The following is a 26,132-nucleotide window of genomic DNA, read 5'->3' as shown; positions in this document are numbered from 1 at the left end:
ATCCCATCTCCAAGGTGACCTGGGTTAGTGTTATGTTGTTTCTCTGTTCTGATCCCATCTCCAAGGTGACCTGGGTTATGATGTTTCTCTGTTCTGATCTCATCTCCAAGGTGACCTGGGTTAGGGTTATGATGTTTCTCTGTTCTGATCCCATCTCCAAGGTGACCTGGGTTATGATGTTTCTCTGTTCTGATCTCATCTCCAAGGTGACCTGGGTTAGGGTTATGATGTTTCTCTGTTCTGATCCCATCTCCAAGGTGACCTGGATTATGATGTTTCGCTGTTCTGATCTCATCTCCAAGGTGACCTGGGTTAGGGTTATGATGTTTCTCTGTTCTGATCTCATCTCCAAGGTGACCTGGGTTATGTTGTTTCTCTGTTCTGATCCCATCTCCAAGGTGACCTGGGTTATGATGTTTCTCTGTTCTGATCCCATCTCCAAGGTGACCTGGGTTATGATGTTTCTCTGTTCTGATCTCATCTCCAAGGTGACCTGGGTTATGATGTTTCTCTGTTCTGATCCCATCTCCAAGGTGACCTGGGTTAGGGTTATGATTTTTCTCTGTTCTGATCTCATCTCCAAGGTGACCTGGGTTATGATGTTTCTCTGTTCTGATCCCATCTCCAAGGTGACCTGGGTTATGATGTTTCTCTGTTCTGATCCCATCTCCAAGGTGACCTGGGTTATGATGTTTCTCTGTTCTGATCTCATCTCCAAGGTGACCTGGGTTAGGGTTATGATGTTTCTCTGTTCTGATCTCATCTCCAAGGTGACCTGGGTTATGATGTTTCTCTGTTCTGATCCCATCTCCAAGGTGACCCTGGTGCTTCATGAGATGAGACAGAAGAGGGAGGAGCAGAAGCTGAACTTGGGCCGGCTGACCCACATGATCAACTACCATGAACAGAACCTGCTACAGATGAGGAAGAGCCACGACAACGCTGTGCAGAGTCGCAATGACAGGTGAGTCTGGTAGTCTGTCTGTTTGTCTGCCTGTCTGTCCGAAGAGGGAGAACCATGACGCGGCCATGCAGAGCCTCAATGACAGGAGAGTCTGTCTGTCTGTCTGAAGAGGAAGAGCCAAAACACGACCATGCAGAGCCTCAATGACAGGAGAGTCTGTCTGTCTGTCCGAAGAGGAAGAGCCAAAACACGACCATGCAGAGCGGCAATGACAGGTGAGTCTGTCTGTCAGATGAGGAGGAGCCAAAGCACGGCCATGCAGAGCGGCAATGACAGGTGAGTTTGTCTGTCAGATGAGGAGGAGCCAAAGCACGGCCATGCAGAGCGGCTATGACAGGTGAGTCTGTCTGTCAGATGAGGAGGAGCCAAAGCACAACCATGCAGAGCGGCTATGACAGGTGAGTCTGGCTTTCTGTTGATCAGTTTGCACTGTCCACATGACCACCAACCAAGATTCTACATATGAGATAGGGTAAGGCAGCTATTGCTTACGACTAACTACAGGCAACGATGCTGAACAATGTGGGCAATTGGGCGGCTACTGATGGTATTTGACTTATCCTCATCCCTACTTTACAATTTGGTAGCTCTCTCAGTGGTTTCTCTCTCTCTGTCTCTGGCAGAGGGGTACAGTTGCTGGAGCGTGAGGAGGAGATGTGTATTTTCTACGAGAAGGTGAATGTTCAGGTGGGCCTGATCAGAGACGGTAACATAGAGATGCAGGCGCTGGAGGAGGAGACGCGCTGCCTGCAGATGATCACCAAGGAAGAAGGAAGACAGACAGCCCTCAGCAGGAAGCTGCTGCCCTGCCAGAGGAGACTGAAGGGAGAGAGCACCATGCTGCAGATACAGGTACATTAGAAGCCTGGGTCATATTCACTAAGGCAAACCGTTCCAAAACGCTTTGCAACAGACAAAGAAAAAACAAACCTTTTCTTATTGGTTAGTTCAGCTAGTCCCTCCCTGTTTCAGTCAGTTTTCTTCCGTTTAGTGCCTCGTGAATACGACCCTGTTGTCTGACGTCAGATAACACTGGACTGTCAGTCAAAGGGCAGGTCTCAGCATCTGACGGGAGGAAATGGATAGGAACCTCTGAGAACTGGTTGCTAACTCTGTCGTACTGTTGTACGGCAACATGGCTGCCCTCGCCAACATCTCTGACTGGAGAGTACTGTAGCCTAATGGGTAGCTGACTATATGCCTCCTCAGATAGCTTCTCCATGACACCATCTGCCAGTAGGGACCTGACAAGGACACCCTGGAGAACAAACACTTAAAGACATGCTCCGGTACTTTTTATCCAGCGGTTCTGAAAGTAGCACCCACGAGTCAAAAGTGGTCCCCAAAAATGGTGCACCACGTCATTGCTCTCTCTCTCGCTCTGTTGTGTGTGCGTCACTCAAATGGTGCAGGACTGAAGCTCATTGGCTGAAACTCGATTTGCTAAGGGTCTGGCCCACATGGGGGGGAAATGTAGGGAAAATGGCACAGCACAGCTTCCAGAAAACAGTCGCTTTCGTGGCTAATTAAGAGAGTAATCTGCTCATAGATTGTGCATGTATGAACTACATATTGACACATCTGGCCCAAAGCAGGTGGTTTAAAAAATATTTACTAGTCACCAAAGTTCCGAAGCATATCTTTAATGGATTCAATAGCTCAGCAGTGGTGGCTGGTGGCACTCTAAATCAGAGGATGGGCTGAACGGATTAAACACATGGTTTCCATGGTTTCCTTGTGTGTAATACCATTTCATTCTTCCATTCCAGGCATTATTATGAGCCGTCCTCCCTTCACCATCCTCCTGTGATGTTCAGTGCTCAAAGGGTTAGAGCAATGCTATTAAAAACATTCAGCGGGATCCCATTTTTTCAGCCAGAATTTCTCACGACTCCATTCAAGGCCAAATCTTAAACCTTAAAATCTGTACATTTAGATTTTTATATCAACAAATAACCTTAAATTCATTGCATTTTCTTATCAAAGTGAAAAGAAACCAATAAATACTTTTACTCAATAAATTATATTTTTCAAAAACGTATAACAATAATCTGTATATATATTTTTTGGGGGGAGACCCCACTGCAGTTCCACCATGACCCCACTAGGGGTTGCAACCCTGACTTTGAATACCAGTGGGTTAGAGGGGAGGTTCATTAGCTACAGTGCCAATGTAACCGATCATATAACCCAAACACTGTCACAAAGGCTGTCTGAGAGAGACAGCCTCTGTTGCCTCATCAGACAGGTGGTATTTGAGCTTTAATTTCCTGACCTCACCCATTGCTCTTAGTTCCTGTAGTTCGTTTTTTACTAAGGGTGAATGAATTCAGAACTGTTCTAGGATTCCGTGCCTCGGTTGTTTCTCGGCTGAATAGGTGACCTTTGTCATTCCATAACCTGGCACTTTTATAGAGACATTCCTCTCTCTGTCTACAAGCCAGACAGGCCAGCATTGGAGCCAGGGCCGGAGCTGAGGGTTGAGGCCTGGGTTGGGGTGGCATTGGAGCCGGGGCCGGAGATGAGGGTTGAGGCCTGGGTTGGGGTGGCATTGGCCCACTGCTCTTTACTGGAATCCATCCATAATGACCAACAGGCAGTGGATGTCCCCTGATGGCCCAAATGTCTCTGTCTGGATTCTGGAACCTGGCCCCAATAACTAAGGGGCAATGGCTTCTTATGGCGCCAAGTCTCACAGTGCTCTCAGTGCCCACTGGAGAGTATGGGTGGAATTGGGACCAAGTCTCACAGTGCTCTCAGTGCCCACTGGAGAGGATGGGTGGAATTGGGACCAAGTCTCACAGTGCTCTCAGTGCCCACTGGAGAGGATGGGTGGAATTGGGACAGACTCCTCAACTCTCCAATCCCCGCTCAGCTGCTTTCTGACAGTGGGAAATTCTACCATAGTTTTGTCCTATTCTGTTGCCTTCCATCCATAAATCAGTCAAGCCATTCATCCATCTATCCCATCCACCCCTCTGTTCCTCAGCTGTGCTGTTGGCTATGTGGTTTAGACAGTCAGGCAGGGGAAGACTGTGTGATTTAGACAGTCAGGGGGAGACTGTGTGATTTAGACAGTCAGGGGGAGACTGTGTTTTAGACAGTCAGGGGGAGACTGTGTTTTAGACAGTCAGGGGGAGACTGTGATTTAAACAGTCCGGGGGAGACTGTGTGATTTAGACAGTCAGGGGAGACTGTGTTTTAGACAGTCAGGGGGAGACTGTGTGATTTAAACAGTCAGGGGGAGACTGTGATTTAGACAGTCAGGGGGAGACTGTGTGATCTGTGTGATTTAGACAGTCAGGGGAGACTGTGTGATTTAGACAGTCAGGGGGAGACTGTGTGATTTAAACAGTCAGGGGGAGACTGTGATTTAGACAGTCAAGGGGAGACTGTGTTTTAGACAGTCAGGGGAGACTGTGTTTTAGACAGTCAGGGGGAGACTGTGTGATTTAGACAGTCAGGGGGAGACTGTGTGATTTAAACAGTCAGGGGGAGACTGTGTGATCTGTGTGATTTAGACAGTCAGGGGAGACTGTGTGATTTAGACAGTCAGGGGGAGACTGTGTGATTTAAACAGTCAGGGGGAGACTGTGATTTAGACAGTCAGGGGAGACTGTGTGATTTAGACAGTCGGGGAGACTGTGTATTTTAGACAGTCAGGCAGAGACTGTGTGATTTAGACAGTTAGGGGGAGACTGTGTGATTTAAACAGTCAGGGGGAGACTGTGTGATTTAGACAGTCAGGGGGAGACTGTGTGATTTAGACAGTTAGGGGAGACTGTGTGATTTAAACAGTCAGGGGGAGACTGTGTGATTTAGACAGTTAGGGGAGACTGTGTGATTTAGACAGTCAGGGGGAGACTGTGTGATTTAGACAGTTAGGGGAGACTGCGTGATTTAAACAGTCAGGGGGAGACTGTGTGTTTTAGACAGTCAGGGGGAGACTGTGTGATTTAGACAGTCAGGGGGAGACTGTGTGATTTGGAGAGTCAGGGGGAGACTGTGTGATTTAGACAGTCAGGGGGAGACTGTGTGGTTTAGACAGTCAGGGGGAGACTGTGTGATTTAGACAGTCAGGGGGAGACTGTGTGATTTAGACAGTCAGGGGGAGACTGTGTGATTTAGACAGTCAGGGGGAGACTGTGTGATTTAGACAGTCAGGGGGAGACTGTGTGATTTGGAGAGTCAGGGGGAGACTGTGTGATTTAGACAGTCAGGGGGAGACTGTGTGGTTTAGACAGTCAGGGGGAGACTGTGTGATTTAGACAGTCAGGGGGAGACTGTGTGATTTAGACAGTCAGGGGGAGACTGTGTGATTTAGACAGTCAGGGGGAGACTGTGTGTTTTAGACAGTCAGGGGGAGACTGTGTGATTTAGACAGTCAGGGGGAGACTGTGTGATTTAGACAGTCAGGGGGAGACTGTGATTTAGACAGTCAGGGGGAGACTGTGTGATTTAGACAGTCAGGGGGAGACTGTGTGATTTAGACAGTCAGGGGGAGACTGTGTGATTTAGACAGTCAGGGGGAGACTGTGTGATTTAGACAGTCAGGGGGAGACTGTGTGATTTAGACAGTCAGGGGGAGACTGTGTGTTTTAGACAGTCAGGGGGAGACTGTGTGATTTAGACAGTCAGGGGGAGACTGTGTGATTTAGACAGTCAGGGGGAGACTGTGTGATTTAGACAGTCAGGGGGAGACTGTGATTTAGACAGTCAGGGGGAGACTGTGTGATTTAGACAGTCAGGGGGAGACTGTGTGATTTAGACAGTCAGGGGGAGACTGTGTGATTTAGACAGTCAGGGGGAGACTGTGTGATTTAGACAGTCAGGGGGAGACTGTGATTTAGACAGTCAGGGGGAGACTGTGTGATTTAGACAGTTAGGGGGAGACTGTGTGATTTAGACAGTCAGGGGGAGACTGTGTGATTTAGACAGTTAGGGGGAGACTGTGTGATTTAGACAGTCAAGGGGAGACTGTGTGATTTAGACAGTCAGGGGGAAACTGTGTGATTTAGACAGTCAGGGGGAGACTGTGTGATTTAGACAGTCAGGGGGAGACTGTGTGATTTAGACAGTCAGGGGGAGACTGTGTGATTTAGACAGTTAGGGGGAGACTGTGTGATTTAGACAGTTAGGGGGAGACTGTGTGATTTAGACAGTTAGGGGGAGACTGTGTGATTTAGACAGTCAGGGGGAGACTGTGTGATTTAGACAGTTAGGGGGAGACTGTGTGATTTAGACAGTCAGGGGGAAACTGTGTGATTTAGACAGTCAGGGGGAAACTGTGTGATTTAGACAGTCAGGGGGAGACTGTGTGATTTAGACAGTCAGGGGGATTGTGGTATTTAGACAGTCAGGGGGAGACTGTGTGATTTAGACAGTCAGGGGGATTGTGGTATTTAGACAGTCAGGGGGAAACTGTGTGATTTAGACAGTCAGGGGGAAACTGTGTGATTTAGACAGTCAAGGGGAGACTGTGTGATTTAGACAGTCAGGGGGAGACTGTGTGATTTAGACAGTCAGGGGGAGACTGTGATTTAGACAGTCAGGGGGAGACTGTGTGATTTAGACAGTCAGGGGGAGACTGTGTGATTTAGACAGTCAGGGGGAGACTGTTTGATTTAGACAGTCAGGGGGAGACTGTGTGATTTAGACAGTCAGGGGGAGACTGTGTGATTTAGACAGTCAAGGGGAGACTGTGTGATTTAGACAGTCATGGGGAGACTGTGTGATTTAGACAGTCAGGGGGATTGTGGTATTTAGACAGTCAGGGGGAAACTGTGTGATTTAGACAGTCAGGGGGAAACTGTGTGATTTAGACAGTCAAGGGGAGACTGTGTGATTTAGACAGTCAGGGGGAGACTGTGTGATTTAGACAGTCAGGGGGAGACTGTGATTTAGACAGTCAGGGGGAGACTGTGTGATTTAGACAGTCAGGGGGAGACTGTGTGATTTAGACAGTCAGGGGGAGACTGTTTGATTTAGACAGTCAGGGGGAGACTGTGTGATTTAGACAGTTAGGGGGAGACTGTGTGATTTAGACAGTCAAGGGGAGACTGTGTGATTTAGACAGTCATGGGGAGACTGTGTGATTTAGACAGTCATGGGGAGACTGTGTGATTTAGACAGTCAGGGGGAGACTGTGTGATTTAGACAGTCAGGGGGAGACTGTGTGATTTAGACAGTCAGGGGGAGACTGTGTGATTTAGACAGTCAGGGGGAGACTGTGTGATTTAGACAGTTAGGGGGAGACTGTGTGATTTAGACAGTTAGGGGGAGACTGTGTGATTTAGACAGTCAAGGGGAGACTGTGTGATTTAGACAGTTAGGGGGAGACTGTGTGATTTAGACAGTTAGGGGGAGACTGTGTGATTTAGACAGTCAGGGGGAGACTGTGTGATTTAGACAGTTAGGGGGAGACTGTGTGATTTAGACAGTCAAGGGGAGACTGTGTGATTTAGACAGTCATGGGGAGACTGTGTGATTTAGACAGTCAGGGGGAGACTGTGTGATTTAGACAGTTAGGGGGAGACTGTGTGATTTAGACAGTCAGGGGGAGACTGTGTGTTTTAGACAGTCAGGGGGAGACTGTGTGATTTAGACAGTCAAGGGGAGACTGTGTGATTTAGACAGTTAGGGGGAGACTGTGTGATTTAGACAGTTAGGGGGAGACTGTGTGATTTAGACAGTCAGGGGGAGACTGTGTGATTTAGACAGTCAGGGGGAGACTGTGTGATTTAGACAGTCAGGGGGAGACTGTGTGATTTAGACAGTCAGGGGGAGACTGTGATTTAGACAGTCAGGGGGAGACTGTGTGATTTAGACAGTCAGGGGGAGACTGTGTGATTTAGACAGTCAGGGGGAGACTGTGTGATTTAGACAGTCAGGGGGAGACTGTGTGATTTAGACAGTCAGGGGGAGACTGTGTGATTTAGACAGTCAGGGGGAGACTGTGTGATTTAGACAGTCAGGGGGATTGTGGTATTTAGACAGTCAGGGGGAGACTGTGTGATTTAGACAGTCAGGGGGAGACTGTGTGATTTAGACAGTCAGGGGGAGACTGTGTGATTTAGACAGTCAGGGGGAGACTGTGTGATTTAGACAGTCAGGGGGAGACTGTGTGATTTAGACAGTCAGGGGGAGACTGTGTGATTTAGACAGTCAGGGGGAGACTGTGTGATTTAGACAGTCAGGGGGAGACTGTGTGATTTAGACAGTCAGGGGGAGACTGTGTGATTTAGACAGTCAGGGGGAGACTGTGTGATTTAGACAGTCAGGGGGAGACTGTGTGGTTTAGACAGTCAGGGGGAGACTGTGTGATTTAGACAGTCAGGGGGAGACTGTGATTTAGACAGTCAGGGGGAGACTGTGTGATTTAGACAGTCAGGCAGAGACTGTGTGATTTAGACAGTCAGGGGGAGACTGTGTGATTTAGACAGTCAGGGGGAGACTGTGTGATTTAGACAGTCAGGGGGAGACTGTGTGATTTAGACAGTCAAGGGGAGACTGTGTGATTTAGACAGTCAGGGGGAGACTGTGTGATTTAGACAGTCAGGGGGAGACTGTGTGATTTAGACAGTCAGGGGGAGACTGTGTGATTTAGACAGTCAGGGGGAGACTGTGTGATTTAGACAGTCAGGGGGAGACTGTGTGATTTAGACAGTCAGGGGGAGACTGTGTGATTTAGACAGTCAGGGGGAGACTGTGTGATTTAGACAGTCAGGGGGAGACTGTGTTTTAGACAGTCAGGGGGAGACTGTGTGATTTAGACAGTCAGGGGGAGACTGTGTGATTTAGACAGTCAGGGGGAGACTGTGTGATTTAGACAGTCAGGGGGAGACTGTGTGATTTAGACAGTCAGGGGGAGACTGTGTGATTTAGACAGTCAGGGGGAGACTGTGTGATTTAGACAGTCAGGGGGAGACTGTGTGGTTTAGACAGTCAGGGGGAGACTGTGTGATTTAGACAGTCAGGGGGAGACTGTGTGATTTAGACAGTCAGGGGGAGACTGTGTGATTTAGACAGTTAGGGGAGACTGTGTGATTTAGACAGTCAGGGGGAGACTGTGTGATTTAGACAGTCAGGGGGAGACTGTGTGATTTAGACAGTCAGGGGGAGACTGTGTGATTTAGACAGTCAGGGGGAGACTGTGTGATTTAGACAGTCAGGGGGATTGTGGTATTGGCAGAGATGCAGTAAACAGCGTTCCCGATCCACCATGATGTGATCACATTAAACAACAATGTGTCACTGTGAAACAGATGTATCTTATTCTCAGGCTGTTTACACTTCAGAGAGGACTGTGTCTGTTGTTAGAATGCACTTAAGATCACACAGTATAAAATATTAAAGTTTGTGTGTGAAATTCAATATACACTCTGGATAGCTTTTCCTTGACCCAAGCCAGAAGCAACCTTTAATCGCTTTCAAATAAACAATTCAACTGTTTTACAGTACAGAGATGCCCTGGTTTATCAGTGCTCTGAGGGCGTGGGGGTTTTACAGTACAGAGATGCCCTGGTTTATCAGTGTTCTGAGGGCGGTGGGGGTTTTACAGTACAGAGCTGCCCTGGTTTATCAGTGTTCTGAGGGCGTGGGGTTTTACAGTACAGAGATGCCCTGGTTTATCAGTGCTCTGAGGGCGGTGGGGGTTTTACAGTACAGAGCTGCCCTGGTTTATCAGTGTTCTGAGGGCGGTGGGGGTTTTACAGTACAGAGATGCCCTGGTTTATCAGTGTTCTGAGGGCGGTGGGGGTTTTACAGTACAGAGATGCCCTGGTTTATCAGTGTTCTGAGGGCGGTGGGGGTTTTACAGTACAGAGATGCCCTGGTTTATCAGTGCTCTGAGGGCGTGGGGGTTTTACAGTACAGAGATGCCCTGGTTTATCAGTGCTCTGAGGGCGTGGGGGTTTTACAGTACAGAGATGCCCTGGTTTATCAGTGTTCTGAGGGCGTGGGGGTTTTACAGTACAGAGATGCCCTGGTTTATCAGTGTTCTGAGGGCGGTAGGGGTTTTACAGTACAGAGATGCCCTGGTTTATCAGTGCTCTGAGGGCGGTGGGGGTTTTACAGTACAGAGCTGCCCTGGTTTATCAGTGTTCTGAGGGCGGTGGGGGTTTTACAGTACAGAGCTGCCCTGGTTTATCAGTGTTCTGAGGGCGGTGGGGGTTTTACAGTACAGAGATGCCCTGGTTTATCAGTGCTCTGAGGGCGGTGGGGGTTTTACAGTACAGAGATGCCCTGGTTTATCAGTGCTCTGAGGGCGGTGGGGGTTTTACAGTACAGAGATGCCCTGGTTTATCAGTGCTCTGAGGGCGGTGGGGGTTTTACAGTACAGAGATGCCCTGGTTTATCAGTGCTCTGAGGGCGGTGGGGGTTTTACAGTACAGAGATGCCCTGGTTTATCAGTGCTCTGAGGGCGTGGTGGTTTTACAGTACAGAGACAGTCAGTCAGGCAGTGAGACAGTTAACCAACCAGACAGCCAGTCACTGTCAGCCAGTCAGGCAGTGAGACAGTTAACCAACCAGAAAGTCAGTCACTGTCAGCCAGTCAGGCAGTGAGACAGTTAACCAACCAGCCAGCCAGGCAGTGAGACAGTTAACCAACCAGACAGTCAGTCAGTGAGACAGTTAACCAACCAGACAGTCAGTCACTGTCAGCCAGTCAGGCAGTGAGACAGTTAACCAACCAGCCAGCCAGTCAGTGAGACAGTTAACCAACCAGCCAGTCAGGCAATGAGACAGTTAACCAACCAGCCAGTCAGGCAGTGAGACAGTGACGTCCTCCAGTATGGGCCTCAGCATGCAGCTCTGTTTCTCTCTCTGACTGATGTGAGTGATGTGAGGGTGGTGTGCAGAGTGATTAAATCACATAGTAAATCATCAGCCTCTAATGTAATGAAGGTCTCAGATCCAATCTCTCACTCTCACATTCTCTTGTTCTCTCTCTCTCTCACGCTCTCTCTCCCTCTTTTTCTCTGTCTCTCTCATTCCTCTCGGGTCTCTCTCTGAGGGTGGTCTCAGTCTACAGTACAGTCGTCTTTTAGTCCATCAGAGTTTGATTATGAACAGCAGAGGCATTTGAAAATCTCATTCCGTTGTTGGAGTCCATGGAGGATGTTTCTTAGAACACGTACACATTACATCACATGACAGGAAGACACCGGAGACAGAGAAGGTGTGAGACTGTCTCTGAGCGTGCTTACTTCCACTGGACTCCGTGATCATATGAGACGTATGGTGTTAAACAGGACGAATGCAGCTACGCTCGTCCTGTCACAGACCTGCTAGGATCATCCCTCCTTCATTAAAGGCAGAAGAGAAGACGTAAAGGAGCTTCTTTTCTCTTCCTGTCTGTTGACCTCTTCTCCTCCCGATCAGCTCTGCTTCATTAGGCAGCTTCAGCTGGAAGAGAATGTGCATCACACACGCAGAAGGAGAGGGTGGTGATGTGTCTCCCGACGGGTTCATTCATACCGTGGCGTGGCGTGGAGCTCCATGCGCGGACATGTGTAGGAACCATGGCTGTGTGAAAGATGTGCACATCCCAAATCTCCATTCTGGGGTCAACAGCTGAGTTACAGTAATTCTGTGAATAATGAGAAATGATATAATGGTTATCAGGATAGGAAACCTACACGTTATTAACCTGCAACTCATATTAACTTGCAAATCATGCAGAAACAAACCCTATGAATGCTAATTGATGTAATGGTAACCAGGAAAGGAAGCCTAGTGTATCTGTTAAGCTGCTCGTCATGCTGAAACAAACCATAATGACTTCTATCATGGTGTTGTCTAACACATCATCCCAACACAATTTAGATGATTGTGAGGTCGAGTTGGTCTCTGACACAGGAGGTTGGTGGCACCTTAATGGGGGAGGACAGGCTCGTGGTAATGGCTGGACCGGAATCAGTGGAATGGTATCAAATACATCAGACACATGGTTTCCATGGTTTCCAAGTGTTTGATAACATTCCATTCGCTCCGTTCCAGCCATTATTATGAGCCGTCCTCCCCTCAGCAGTCTCCAATGGTCTCTGAATATCCTCATGGATGATAAAAGTCGACTTCTCCCTTCTTTTCTCCTCTCCTTTCTCCTCTCCTTTCTTCTCTTCTCCTCTATTCTTCTCCTCTCTTCTCTTCTCCTCTCTTCTCTTCTCCTCTCTTCTGTCTCCTCTCTTCTGTCTCCTCTCTTCTCTTCTCTTCTCCTCTCTTCTGTCTCCTCTCTTCTCCTCTCTTCTCTTCTCCTCTCTTCTGTCTCCTCTCTTCTCCTCTCTTCTCTTCTCTTCTCCTCTCTTCTGTCTCCTCTCTTCTCTTCTCCTCTCTTCTGTCTCCTCTCTTCTCTTCTCTTCTCTTCTCCTCTCTTCTGTCTCCTCTCTTCTCCTCTCTTCTCTTCTCTTCTCCTCTCTTCTGTCTCCTCTCTTCTCTTCTCTTCTCTCTTCTCCTCTCCTCTCTTCTCTTCTCCTCTCTTCTCTTCTCCTCTCTTCTGTCTCCTCTCTTCCCTCTCCTGTCCTGTCCTGTAGCTGTCAGAGTGTAAGGAGCGTATGTTGGAGCTAGAGAAGGCCTTGGAGGATCCAGGACAGGAGAACAGGGCCAGAGAGCTGGAGGGGAACGACCCATCTCCTGTTGAACTCATCCAGAAGATAGAACAGGTAAAAGCCTACAGTACTGAAGCTGCTTTACAGTCCTGCAGGCAGATTTCAGAACAGTGGGAAGGTCTGAGTCTAAACGGGCAGTGTATCTGAAGGAGACTAGGAACACAAACTATGCCACTTTACTTGAGGGAAGGTGAAGTCATCAATCAAGATTACCACCAATGAATCACATCCCGTCGTTATAATTGATTGAGGTTGAAGGTGTGTGTGTGTGTGTGTGTGTGTTCAGCTGGAGGTTGGCTTGGCGGAGCGGGAAGAGCTGCTCCTGGAGAAGGACTTGGTGTTTGAGCAGGTGACCCGGCTTTCTCAGCGAATCAGAGCTAAGGCCGAGAACGGCAAGCAGGACACACTGCAGCTAGCCAAGAAGGTACACACACACACACACACACACAGGAGGCAGCCAAAAGGGTACACACACACACACACACACACACACACACACAAAGGAAGCAGCCAAGAAGGCATCTACTGCCAAACTCATCCATTCACACACTCACAGTCGGGGTAGAGGATCTTGGAGCGTGGTGGCTCCATGTGCCTGGTGCAGCCTAGCAGACTGACTGCCCTCTCACCCCGGCTCCCTGCAGGGCCCAGCCCAGTGTCTCCTGGATGAAGTATCACCTGCCCACCAGGCCAAGGCTGTTAGTTATCTCAATGAGTCAATGAGCCATGTTACACACACACAGCCTCACAAAGACACACGCTCCCTAACACACACACAGCCAATGAGCCATGTTACACACACACAGCCTCACAAAGACACACGCTCCCTAACACACACACAGCCAATGAGTCATGTTACACACACACACAGCCTCACAAAGACACACGCTCCCTAACACACACACACAGCCAATGAGTCATGTTACACACACACATAGCCAATGAGCCAAAGTTGCTGTGCACTCTGAGGCAAATCCTCTCAGCACGCTTAGATAACCTCACTGGGCCCCAGCAGCCAGCATGCCAAGCTGAGGCTCTGGGATCTGGAGGATGTTAGATATCAGTTTATCTGGAGGATATTAGATATTAGTTTGATCTGGAGGATGTCAGATATTAGTTTATCTGGAGGATGTTAGATATTAGTTTATCTGGAGGATGTTAGATATCAGTTTGATCTGGAGGATGTTAGATATCAGTTTATCTGGAGGATATCAGTTTATCTGGAGGATGTTAGATATTAGTTTATCTGGAGGATGTTAGATATTAGTTAGATGTGGAGGATGTCAGATATTAGTTTATCTGGAGGATGTTAGATTGATCTGGAGGATGTTAGATTGATCTGGAGGATGTTAGATTGATCTGGAGGATGTCAGATATCAGTTTATCTGGAGGATGTCAGATATTAGTTTATCTGGAGGATGTTAGATATTAGTTTATCTGGAGGATGTTAGATATTAGTTTATCTGGAGGATGTTAGATTGATCTGGAGGATGTCAGATATTAGTTTATCTGGAGGATGTTAGATTGATCTGGAGGATGTTAGATATTAGTTTATCTGGAGGATGTTAGATATTAGTTTATCTGGAGGATGTTAGATATTCGTTTATCTGGAGGATGTTAGATATTCGTTTATCTGGAGGATGTTAGATATTAGTTTGATCTGGAGGATGTTAGATATTAGTTTATCTGGAGGATATTAGTTTATCTGGAGGATGTTAGATATTAGTTTGATCTGGAGGATGTCAGATATTAGTTTATCTGGAGGATGTGTCATGTTGTGTCTTGTCTCTGTCCTTTCCCTTCACCCTGTCTCCCTCTGCTGGTCGTTGTTAGGTTACCTTTTCTCCCCCGCTTTCCCCCAGCTGTTCCTTGTCTCCTCTAACTACCCATTCACCCCGTTTCCCACCTGTTCCCTTTTTCCCTCTGATTAGGTCCCTATATCTCTCTCTGTTTCTGTTCCTGTCCTTGTCGGATTCTTGTTTGTTGTGTTTCATGCCTGAGCCAGACTATCGTCATGTTTGCTGTAACCTTGTCCTGTCCTGTCGGAATCTGCCGGTCTATCTGAGCCTACCTATGTTTGGTTATTAAAGAAGCTCTGTTTAAGTTAGTTCGCTTTTGGGTCCTCATTCACTCCCCATAACAGAAGAATCCGACCAAGAATGGACCCAGCGACTTCGGATCCTCTCCACTCAGCCGTCGGGATCCAGGGAGCGATGCTAGGCAGACACGAGCAGGAAGTGTCTGCTGCTCGACATGCCGTTGAGACCCTGGCCACCCAAGTCTCCAACCTCACAGAACAGGTTCACCATCTCCGCCTCGATCCACCGGCCACTTCCAGGGCTTTCGAATCTCCGGAGCCCAGAATCAATAACCCGCCGTGTTACTCTGGGGAGCCCACTGAATGCCGCTCGTTCCTCACCCAGTGTGATATTGTGTTTTCTCTCCAGCCCAACACTTACTCCAGGAGCACTGCTCGTGTCGCCTACGTCATATCTCTCCTTATTGGACGGGCTCGTGAGTGGGGCACGGCAATCTGGGAGGCAAGGGCTGAGTGTACTAACCAGTATCAGGACTTTAAGGAGGAGATGATACGGGTTTTTGATCGATCTGTTTTTGGGGAGGAGGCTTCCAGGGCCCTGTCTTCCCTATGTCAAGGCAATCGATCCATAACAGACTACTCTATTGAGTTTCGCACTCTTGCTGTCTCCAGTGGCTGGAACGAGCCGGCCTTGCTCGCTCGTCTTCTGGAGGGTTTCCGCGCAGAGGTAAAGGATGAGATTCTCTCCCGGGAGGTTCCTTCCAGCGTGGATTCCTTGATTGAACTCGCTATTCGCATTGAGCGACGGGTTGATCTTCGTCACCGAGCTCGTGGAAAGGAGCTCGCGCTCTCCGTCGCCTCCCTCTCCGCATCACTACCATCTTCCTCTGCCGGCTCGGGTGCTGAGCCCATGCAGCTGGGAGGTTTCCGCATCTCGACTAAGGAGAGGGAACGGAGAATCACCAACCGCCTCTGTCTCTATTGCGGTTCCGCTGGTCATTTTGTCACTTCATGTCCAGTAAAAGGCCAGAGCTCGTCAGTAAGCGGAGGGCTACTGGTGAGCGCTACTACTCCTGTCTCTCCTTCAAGATCCTGCACTACCTTGTCGGTCCATCTACGCTGGACCGGTTCGTCAGCTTCCTGCAGTGCCTTAATAGACTCTGGGGCGGAGGGCTGTTTTATGGACGAGACCTGGGCTCGGGAACATGACATTCCTCTCAGACAGTTAAAGGAGCCCACGGCCTTGTTCGCCCTGGATGGTAGTCCTCTCCCCAGGATTCAGCGTGAGACGCTACCTTTAACCCTCACTGTTTCTGGTAATCATAGTGAAACCATTTCTTTTTTAATTTTTCGTTCACCTTTTACACCTGTTGTTTTGGGCCATCCCTGGCTAGTTTGTCATAATCCTTCCATTAATTGGTCTAGTAATTCTATCCTCTCCTGGAACGTCTCTTGTCATGTGAAATGTTTAATGTCTGCTATCCCTCCTGTTTCCTCTGTCTCTTCTTCACAGGAGGAGCCTGGTGATTTGACAGGGGTGCCGGAGGAATATCACGATCTGCGCACGGTGTTCAGTCGGTCCAGGGCCACCTCTCTTCCTCCACACCGGTCGTATGATTGTAGTATTGATCTCCTTCCGGGAACCACCCCCCCCCGGGGTAGACTATACTCTCTGTCGGCTCCCGAACGTAAGGCTCTCGAAGATTATTTGTCTGTAGCTCTTGACGCCGGTACCATAGTCCCCTCCTCCTCTCCCGCCGGAGCGGGGTTTTTTTTTGTCAAGAAGAAGGACGGGTCTCTTCGCCCCTGCATAGATTATCGAGGGCTGAATGACATAACAGTGAAGAATCGTTATCCGCTTCCTCTTATGTCTTCAGCCTTCGAGATCCTGGAGGGAGCCAGGTTTTTCACTAAGTTGGACCTTCGTAACGCTTACCATCTCGTGCGCATCAGGGAGGGGGACGAGTGGAAGACGGCGTTTAACACTCCGTTAGGGCACTTTGAATACCGGGTTCTTCCTTTCGGCCTCGCTAACGCTCCAGCTGTCTCTCAGGCATTAGTCAATGATGTCCTGAGAGACATGCTGAACATCTTTGTTTTCGTTTACCTTGACGATATCCTGATTTTTTCACCGTCACTCCAGATTCATGTTCAGCACGTTCGACGTGTCCTCCAGCGCCTTTTAGAGAATTGTCTTTTTGTGAAGGCTGAGAAGTGCACTTTTCATGCCTCCTCCGTCACATTTCTCGGTTCTGTTATTTCCGCTGAAGGCATTAAGATGGATCCCGCTAAGGTCCAAGCTGTCATTGATTGGCCCGTCCCTAAGTCACGCGTCGAGCTGCAGCGCTTTCTCGGCTTCGCGAACTTCTATCGTCGTTTCATCCGTAATTTCGGTCAGGTGGCAGCTCCTCTCACAGCCCTTACTTCTGTCAAGACGTGCTTTAAGTGGTCCGTTTCCGCCCAGGGAGCTTTTGATCTCCTCAAGAATCGTTTTACATCCGCTCCTATCCTTGTTACACCTGACGTCTCTAGACAGTTCGTTGTCGAGGTTGACGCGTCAGAGGTGGGCGTGGGAGCCATCCTTTCTCAGCGCTCCCTCTCTGACGACAAGGTCCACCCATGCGCGTATTTTTCTCATCGCCTGTCGCCGTCGGAACGTAACTATGATGTGGGAAACCGCGAACTGCTCGCCATCCGGTTAGCCCTAGGCGAATGGCGACAGTGGTTGGAGGGGGCGACCGTTCCTTTTGTCGTTTGGACTGACCATAGGAACCTTGAGTACATCCGTTCTGCCAAACGACTTAATGCGCGTCAGGCGCGTTGGGCGCTGTTTTTCGCTCGTTTCGAGTTCGTGATTTCTTATCGTCCGGGCTCTAAGAACACCAAGCCTGATGCTTTGTCTCGTCTCTTCAGTTCTTCAGTAGCCTCCACTGACCCCGAGGGGATTCTCCCTGAGGGGCGTGTTGTCGGGTTGACTGTCTGGGGAATTGAGAGGCAGGTAAAACAAGCGCTCACTCACACTCCGTCGCCGCGCGCTTGTCCTAGGAACCTTCTTTTCGTTCCCGTTCCTACTCGTCTGGCCGTTCTTCAGTGGGCTCACTCTGCCAAGTTAGCCGGCCACCCTGGCGTTCGGGGTACGCTTGCTTCCATTCGCCAGCGTTTTTGGTGGCCCACCCGGGAGCATGACACGCGTCGTTTCGTGGCTGCTTGTTCGGTCTGCGCGCAGACTAAGTCCGGTAACTCTCCTCCTGCCGGCCGTCTCAGGCCGCTTCCTATTCCCTCTCGACCGTGGTCTCACATCGCCTTAGATTTTGTCACCGGACTGCCTTCGTCAGCGGGGAAGACTGTTATTCTTACGGTTGTCGATAGGTTCTCTAAGGCGGCTCATTTCATTCCCCTTGCTAAGCTTCCTTCTGCTAAAGAGACGGCACAAATCATCATCGAGAATGTTTTCAGAATTCATGGCCTTCCGTCAGACGTCGTTTCGGACAGAGGTCCGCAATTCACGTCTCAATTTTGGAGGGAGTTTTGCCGTTTGATTGGGGCTTCCGTCAGTCTCTCTTCCGGCTTTCACCCCCAGTCTAACGGTCAAGCAGAACGGGCCAATCAGACTATTGGTCGCATCTTACGCAGTCTTTCTTTTCGTAACCCTGCGTCTTGGTCAGAACAGCTCCCCTGGGCAGAATACGCCCACAACTCGCTTCCTTCGTCTGCGACCGGGCTATCTCCTTTTCAGAGTAGCCTCGGGTACCAGCCTCCGCTGTTCTCATCTCAGTTCGCCGAGTCCAGCGTCCCCTCCGCTCAGGCTTTTGTCCAACGTTGCGAGCGCACCTGGAAGAGGGTCAGGTCTGCACTTTGCCGTTATAGGACGCAGACTGTGAGGGCCGCTAATAAGCGTAGAACTAAGAGTCCTAGATATTGTCGCGGTCAGAGAGTTTGGCTCTCCACTCAGAACCTTCCCCTTAAGACGGCTTCTCGCAAGTTGACCCCGCGGTTCATTGGTCCGTTCCGTATTTCTCGGGTCATTAATCCTGTCGCAGTTCGACTTCTTCTTCCGCGATACCTTCGTCGCGTCCACCCGGTCTTCCATGTCTCCTGCATCAAGCCCGTCCTTCGCGCCCCCGCTCGTCTTCCCCCCCCCCCCCCCCCATCCTTGTCGAGGGCGCACCCATCTACAGGGTCCGTAGAATTTTGGACATGCGTCCTCGGGGCCGTGGTCACCAGTACCTCGTAGATTGGGAGGGGTACGGTCCTGAGGAGAGGAGTTGGGTTCCCTCTCGGGACGTGCTGGACCGTGCGCTGATCGAGGATTTCCTCCGTTGCCGCCAGGTTTCCTCCTCGAGTGCGCCAGGAGGCGCTCGGTGAGTGGGGGGGTACTGTCATGTTGTGTCTTGTCTCTGTCCTTTCCCTTCACCCTGTCTCCCTCTGCTGGTCGTTGTTAGGTTACCTTTTCTCCCCCGCTTTCCCCCAGCTGTTCCTTGTCTCCTCTAACTACCCATTCACCCCGTTTCCCACCTGTTCCCTTTTTCCCTCTGATTAGGTCCCTATATCTCTCTCTGTTTCTGTTCCTGTCCTTGTCGGATTCTTGTTTGTTGTGTTTCATGCCTGAGCCAGACTATCGTCATGTTTGCTGTAACCTTGTCCTGTCCTGTCGGAATCTGCCGGTCTATCTGAGCCTACCTATGTTTGGTTATTAAAGAAGCTCTGTTTAAGTTAGTTCGCTTTTGGGTCCTCATTCACTCCCCATAACAGGATGTTAGATTGATCTGGACGATGTTAGATATCAGTTTATCTGGAGGATGTTAGATATCAGTTTATCTGGAGGATGTTGGATATTAGTTTATCTGGAGGATATTAGTTTATCTGGAGGATGTTAGATATTAGTTTATCTGGAGGATGTTAGATATTAGTTTATCTGGAGGATATTAGTTTATCTGGAGGATGTTAGATATTAATTTGATCTGGAGGATATTAGTTTATCTGGAGGATGTTAGATATTAGTTTGATCTGGAGGATGTTAGATATTAGTTTATCTGGAGGATATTAGTTTATCTGGAGGATGTTAGATATCAGTTTGATCTAGATGATGTTAGATTGATCTGGAGGATTAGTTTAAGTGCACTATTGGGTGACTGAGTGTGTCTAAGTATATACATATTGTGTGTGTATAGGAGGCAGGGATGGAAATGAATGTAGCCCGCTAGCCCGAGGCTAGTACTGTTCAGACCAGGCTAGTACTGTTCAGACCAGGCTAGTACTGTTCAGACCAGGCTAGTACTGTTCAGACTAGTACTGTTCAGACCAGGATAGTACTGTTCAGACCAGGCTAGTACTGTTCAGACTAGTACTGTTCAGACCAGGCTAGTACTGTTCAGACCAGGCTAGTACTGTTCAGACTAGTACTGTTCAGACCAGGCTAGTAGAACATGTTCCCAACTACCCCGCCGACTAGAGAAACTCTGTCTTTTCAAATATCATGTCAGTCTGGCTGTCTATCTGTCAGTCTGTCAGGCTGTCTGTGCGTTAACCAACCCCCTCTCTCTCCTCTCTCTCAGGTGAATGAGTTGCAGGGCCGTATCAAGGAGTCAACCAGGAGGATGATGGCCGTGGTGTCTGAGTTGTCGATGCGCCAAGCCAGCGCCATGACCCTGCAGCAGGTAAATAGGAGACTGTTTTAGATTGACCAGCATTTCCTAGTCTGGTGGACCCATACTGTAGACCCCTGTAGCCAACTGGGACCAGGCTAAGGTCAAGTCTAAGGATTATACTGTAGATCCCTGTATCCAACTGGGACCAGGCTAAGGTCAAGTCTAAGGATTATACTGTAGATCCCTGTAACCAACTGGGACCAGGCTAAGGTCAAGTCTAAGGATTATACTGTAGACCCCTGTAGCCAACTGGGACCAGGCTACGGTCAAGTCTAAGGATTATACTGTAGATCCATGTAGCCAACTGGGACCAGGCTACGGTCAAGTCTAAGGATTATACTGTAGACCCCTGTAGCCAACTGGGACCAGGCTACGGTCAAGTCTAAGGATTATACTGTAGATCCCTGTAGCCAACTGGGACCAGGCTAAGGTCAAGTCTAAGGATTATACTGTAGATCCCTGTAGCCAACTGGGACCAGGCTAAGGTCAAGTCTAAGGATTATACTGTAGATCCCTGTAGCCAACTGGGACCAGGCTAAGGTCAAGTCTAAGGATTATACTGTAGATCCCTGTAGCCAACTGGGACGAGGCTATGGTCAAGTCTAAGGATTATACTGTAGATCCCTGTAGCCAACTGGGACCAGGCTAAGGTCAAGTCTAAGGATTATACTGTAGATCCCTGTAACCAACTGGGACCAGGCCAAGGTCAAGTCTAAGGATTATACTGTAGATCCCTGTTGCCAACTGGGACCAGGCTAAGGTCAAGTCTAAGGATTATACTGTAGATCCATGTAACCAACTGGGACCAGGCTAAGGTCAAGTCTAAGGATTATACTGTAGATCCCTGTAGCCAACTGGGACCAGGCTAAGGTCAAGTCTAAGGATTATACTGTAGATCCCTGTAGCCAACTGGGACCAGGCTAAGGTCAAGTCTAAGGATTATACTGTAGATCCATGTAACCAACTGGGACCAGGCTACGGTCAAGTCTAAGGATTATACTGTAGATCCCTGTAGCCAACTGGGACCAGGCTACGGTCAAGTCTAAGGATTATACTGTAGACCCCTGTAGCCAACTGGGACCAGGCTACGGTCAAGTCTAAGGATTATACTGTAGATCCCTGTAGCCAACTGGGACCAGGCTAAGGTCAAGTCTAAGGATTATACTGTAGATCCCTGTAGCCAACTGGGACCAGGCTAAGGTCAAGTCTAAGGATTATACTGTAGATCCCTGTAGCCAACTGGGACCAGGCTAAGGTCAAGTCTAAGGATTATACTGTAGATCCCTGTAACCAACTGGGACCAGGCTAAGGTCAAGTCTAAGGATTATAATGTAGATCCCCGTTGCCAACTGGGACCAGGCTAAGGTCAAGTCTAAGGATTATACTGTAGATCCATGTAACCAACTGGGACCAGGCTAAGGTCAAGTCTAAGGATTATACTGTAGATCCCTGTAGCCAACTGGGACCAGGCTAAGGTCAAGTCTAAGGATTATACTGTAGATCCCTGTAGCCAACTGGGACCAGGCTAAGGTCAAGTCTAAGGATTATACTGTAGATCCCTGTAGCCAACTGGGACCAGGCTACGGTCAAGTCTAAGGATTATACTGTAGATCCCTGTAGCCAACTGGGACCAGGCTAAGGTCAAGTCTAAGGATTATACTGTAGATCCCTGTAGCCAACTGGGACCAGGCTAAGGTCAAGTCTAAGGATTATACTGTAGATCCCTGTAGCCAACTGGGACCAGGCTAAGGTCAAGTCTAAGGATTATACTGTAGATCCCTGTAGCCAACTGGGACCAGGCTAAGGTCAAGTCTAATGATTATACTGTAGATCCCTGTAGCCAACTGGGACCAGGCTAAGGTCAAGTCTAAGGATTATACTGTAGATCCCTGTAACCAACTGGGACCAGGCCAAGGTCAAGTCTAAGGATTATACTGTAGATCCCTGTTGCCAACTGGGACCAGGCTAAGGTCAAGTCTAAGGATTATACTGTAGATCCATGTAACCAACTGGGACCAGGCTAAGGTCAAGTCTAAGGATTATACTGTAGATCCATGTAACCAACTGGGACCAGGCTAAGGTCAAGTCTAAGGATTATACTGTAGATCCCTGTAGCCAACTGGGACCAGGCTAAGGTCAAGTCTAAGGATTATACTGTAGATCCCTGTAGCCAACTGGGACCAGGCTAAGGTCAAGTCTAAGGATTATACTGTAGATCCCTGTAACCAACTGGGACCAGGCTAAGGTCAAGTCTAAGGATTATACTGTAGATCCCTGTAGCCAACTGGGACCAGGCTACGTCAAGTCTAAGGATTATACTGTAGATCCCTGTAGCCAACTGGGACCAGGCTAAGGTCAAGTCTAAGGATTATACTGTAGATCCCTGTAGCCAACTGGGACCAGGCTAAGGTCAAGTCTAAGGATTATACTGTAGATCCCTGTAGCCAACTGGGACCAGGCTAAGGTCAAGTCTAAGGATTATACTGTAGATCCCTGTAGCCAACTGGGACCAGGCTAAGGTCAAGTCTAAGGATTATACTGTAGATCCCTGTAACCAACTGGGACCAGGCCAAGGTCAAGTCTAAGGATTATACTGTAGATCCCTGTTGCCAACTGGGACCAGGCTAAGGTCAAGTCTAAGGATTATACTGTAGATCCCTGTAGCCAACTGGGACCAGGCTAAGGTCAAGTCTAAGGATTATACTGTAGATCCCTGTAGCCAACTGGGACCAGGCTAAGGTCAAGTCTAAGGATTATACTGTAGATCCCTGTAGCCAACTGGGACCAGGCTAAGGTCAAGTCTAAGGATTATACTGTAGATCCCTGTAACCAACTGGGACCAGGCCAAGGTCAAGTCTAAGGATTATACTGTAGATCCCTGTTGCCAACTGGGACCAGGCTAAGGTCAAGTCTAAGGATTATACTGTAGATCCCTGTAGCCAACTGGGACCAGGCTAAGGTCAAGTCTAAGGATTATACTGTAGATCCCTGTAGCCAACTGGGACCAGGCTAAGGTCAAGTCTAAGGATTATACTGTAGATCCCTGTAGCCAACTGGGACCAGGCTAAGGTCAAGTCTAAGGATTATACTGTAGATCCCTGTAGCCAACTGGGACCAGGCTAAGGTCAAGTCTAATGATTATACTGTAGATCCCTGTAGCCAACTGGGACCAGGCTAAGGTCAAGTCTAAGGATTATACTGTAGATCCCTGTAACCAACTGGGACCAGGCCAAGGTCAAGTCTAAGGATTATACTGTAGATCCCTGTTGCCAACTGGGACCAGGCTAAGGTCAAGTCTAAGGATTATACTGTAGATCCATGTAACCAACTGGGACCAGGCTAAGGTCAAGTCTAAGGATTATACTGTAGATCCATGTAACCAACTGGGACCAGGCTAAGGTCAAGTCTAAGGATTATACTGTAGATCCCTGTAGCCAACTGGGACCAGGCTAAGGTCAAGTCTAAGGATTATACTGTAGATCCCTGTAGCCAACTGGGACCAGGCTAAGGTCAAGTCTAAGGATTATACTGTAGATCCCTGTAACCAACTGGGACCAGGCTAAGATCAAGTCTAAGGATTATACTGTAGATCCCTGTAGCCAACTGGGACCAGGCTACGGTCAAGTCTAAGGATTATACTGTAGATCCCTGTAGCCAACTGGGACCAGGCTAAGGTCAAGTCTAAGGATTATACTGTAGATCCCTGTAGCCAACTGGGACCAGGCTAAGGTCAAGTCTAAGGATTATACTGTAGATCCCTGTAGCCAACTGGGACCAGGCTAAGGTCAAGTCTACGGATTATACTGTAGATCCCTGTAACCAACTGGGACCAGGCTACGGTCAAGTCTAAGGATTATACTGTAGATCCCTGTAGCCAACTGGGACCAGGCTAAGGTCAAGTCTAAGGATTATACTGTAGATCCCTGTAGCCAACTGGGACCAGGCTAAGGTCAAGTCTAAGGATTATACTGTAGATCCCTGTAGCCAACTGGGACCAGGCTAAGGTCAAGTCTAAGGATTATACTGTAGATCCCTGTAGCCAACTGGGACCAGGCTAAGGTCAAGTCTAAGGATTATACTGTAGATCCCTGTAGCCAACTGGGACCAGGCTAAGGTCAAGTCTACGGATTATACTGTAGATCCCTGTAGCCAACTGGGACCAGGCTAAGGTCAAGTCTACGGATTATACTGTAGATCCCTGTAACCAACTGGGACCAGGCTAAGGTCAAGTCTACGGATTATACTGTAGATCCCTGTAACCAACTGGGACCAGGCTAAGGTCAAGTCTAAGGATTATACTGTAGATCCCTGTAGCCAACTGGGACCAGGCTAAGGTCAAGTCTAAGGATTATACTGTAGATCCCTGTAGCCAACTGGGACCAGGCTAAGGTCAAGTCTAAGGATTATACTGTAGATCCCTGTAACCAACTGGGACCAGGCTAAGGTCAAGTCTAAGGATTATACTGTAGATCCCTGTAGCCAACTGGGACCAGGCTACGGTCAAGTCTAAGGATTATACTGTAGATCGCTGTAACCAACTGGGACCAGGCTAAGGTCAAGTCTAAGGATTTCCAACTTTTACAACATCATCCTCTTTCCCTACATCGATCTACCCAAGCACAAATATCCTCCTAATAATCTTCCTCTTCCTGACATTCCATATTGCGTTGATCCCACCCCTGTCAGGAGCTGAAGGAGAGGGAGCTGTTCCTGGACACCTGCCACCGGCGCCTGGACCAGGGTCTGCCCCCCTCTGAAGACCTGGAGCAGGAGTGGCAACACATCCTCAGGGATGAGCAGCGCAGACAGGCCGACCAGCAGGAGAAAGACAGGGTCAGTCACCCTCCATGACCCTCTACCACAGGACTTTGAATTCGGGATAATTAATGGAGGAATTCATAAATGTTGAACTTGATGCTGTACTTTTGTACTTCTACACTGATAAGTTAACACTGCATTTAACACTTTGACTGTCTGGCAATCAGATAGAAAAGTTTTATGTAGAAATAGACGTGCCTCTCTGACATGTAGCGAATGGGGAATCTTGTCAGCTCTATTCATGGTATTTCTATCTGCAATGTTCAGTACATTGAACCCTGTTCTCTCCAGTACATTTCTAGATACTCTTTTAGATGTACAGTATACCATGAGTTAAATACCAGTATATGGTATACTATGTTGAGGACCTGGATTCTCTCCTCTGTTATAGCTGGTGGAGGAGGAGGAGAGGTCCCAGCTCCCTAGTGGGGTGTACACCACGGCCGAGGCCCGACCCAACGCCTACATCCCCCTGGGGGACACCCTGCCCCTGCCCAAGCCCTACGGAGCCCTGGCCCCCTTCAAACCCTCCGAGCCCGGCACCAACATCAGACACATTCGCAAGCCTGAACCAAAACCCATTGAGATATAGACCTGGACCAAACCCATTGAGATATACTGTAGACCTGGACCAAACCCATTGAGATATACTATAGACCTGGACCAAATATATTGAGATGTAGACCTGGACCAAACCCATTGAGATATAGACCTGGACCAAACCCATTGAGATATACTGTAGACCTGGACCAAACCCATTGAGATATACTGTAGACCTGGACCAAACCCATTGATATATACTGTAGACCTGGACCAAACCCATTGAGATATACTGTAGACCTGGACCAAACCCATTGAGATATACTGTAGACCTGGACCAAACCCATTGAGATATACTGTAGACCTGGACCAAACCCATTGATATATACTGTAGACCTGGACCAAACCCATTGAGATATACTGTAGACCTGGACCAAACCCATTGAGATATACTGTAGACCTGGACCAAACCCATTGAGATATACTGTAGACCTGGACCAAACCCATTGAGATATACT

General features: G+C 48.7%; 1 protein-coding gene across 3 annotated transcripts in view; it reads left to right on the top strand.

Moving 5' to 3' along the window:
- The window catches only part of LOC110531911 (coiled-coil domain-containing protein 146-like), a 66,903-nt gene extending 40,973 nt beyond the window's left edge, over positions 1 to 25,930 (top strand). For 2 of the 3 annotated variants that reach the window (XM_036956861.1, XM_036956860.1), the window contains exons 15-21: positions 816 to 964; positions 1,588 to 1,816; positions 12,496 to 12,624; positions 12,857 to 12,994; positions 20,164 to 20,265; positions 24,943 to 25,089; positions 25,466 to 25,930. In XM_036956861.1, the coding sequence (XP_036812756.1) occupies positions 816 to 964; positions 1,588 to 1,816; positions 12,496 to 12,624; positions 12,857 to 12,994; positions 20,164 to 20,265; positions 24,943 to 25,089; positions 25,466 to 25,666 (1,095 nt within the window). In that variant the 3' untranslated portion in view covers positions 25,667 to 25,930. The remainder of the gene's footprint in view (positions 1 to 815; positions 965 to 1,587; positions 1,817 to 12,495; positions 12,625 to 12,856; positions 12,995 to 20,163; positions 20,266 to 24,942; positions 25,090 to 25,465) is intronic. The other variant, XM_036956862.1, reaches the window with a different exon arrangement.
- The last annotated feature ends 202 nt before the right edge of the window (positions 25,931 to 26,132 follow it).

Source organism: Oncorhynchus mykiss, chromosome 21 (genome assembly GCF_013265735.2).
Source record: "Oncorhynchus mykiss isolate Arlee chromosome 21, USDA_OmykA_1.1, whole genome shotgun sequence".
In the NCBI taxonomy this organism is placed as follows: Eukaryota; Metazoa; Chordata; class Actinopteri; order Salmoniformes; family Salmonidae; genus Oncorhynchus; species Oncorhynchus mykiss.
This window is presented reverse-complemented; position numbering and strand designations above follow the sequence as displayed.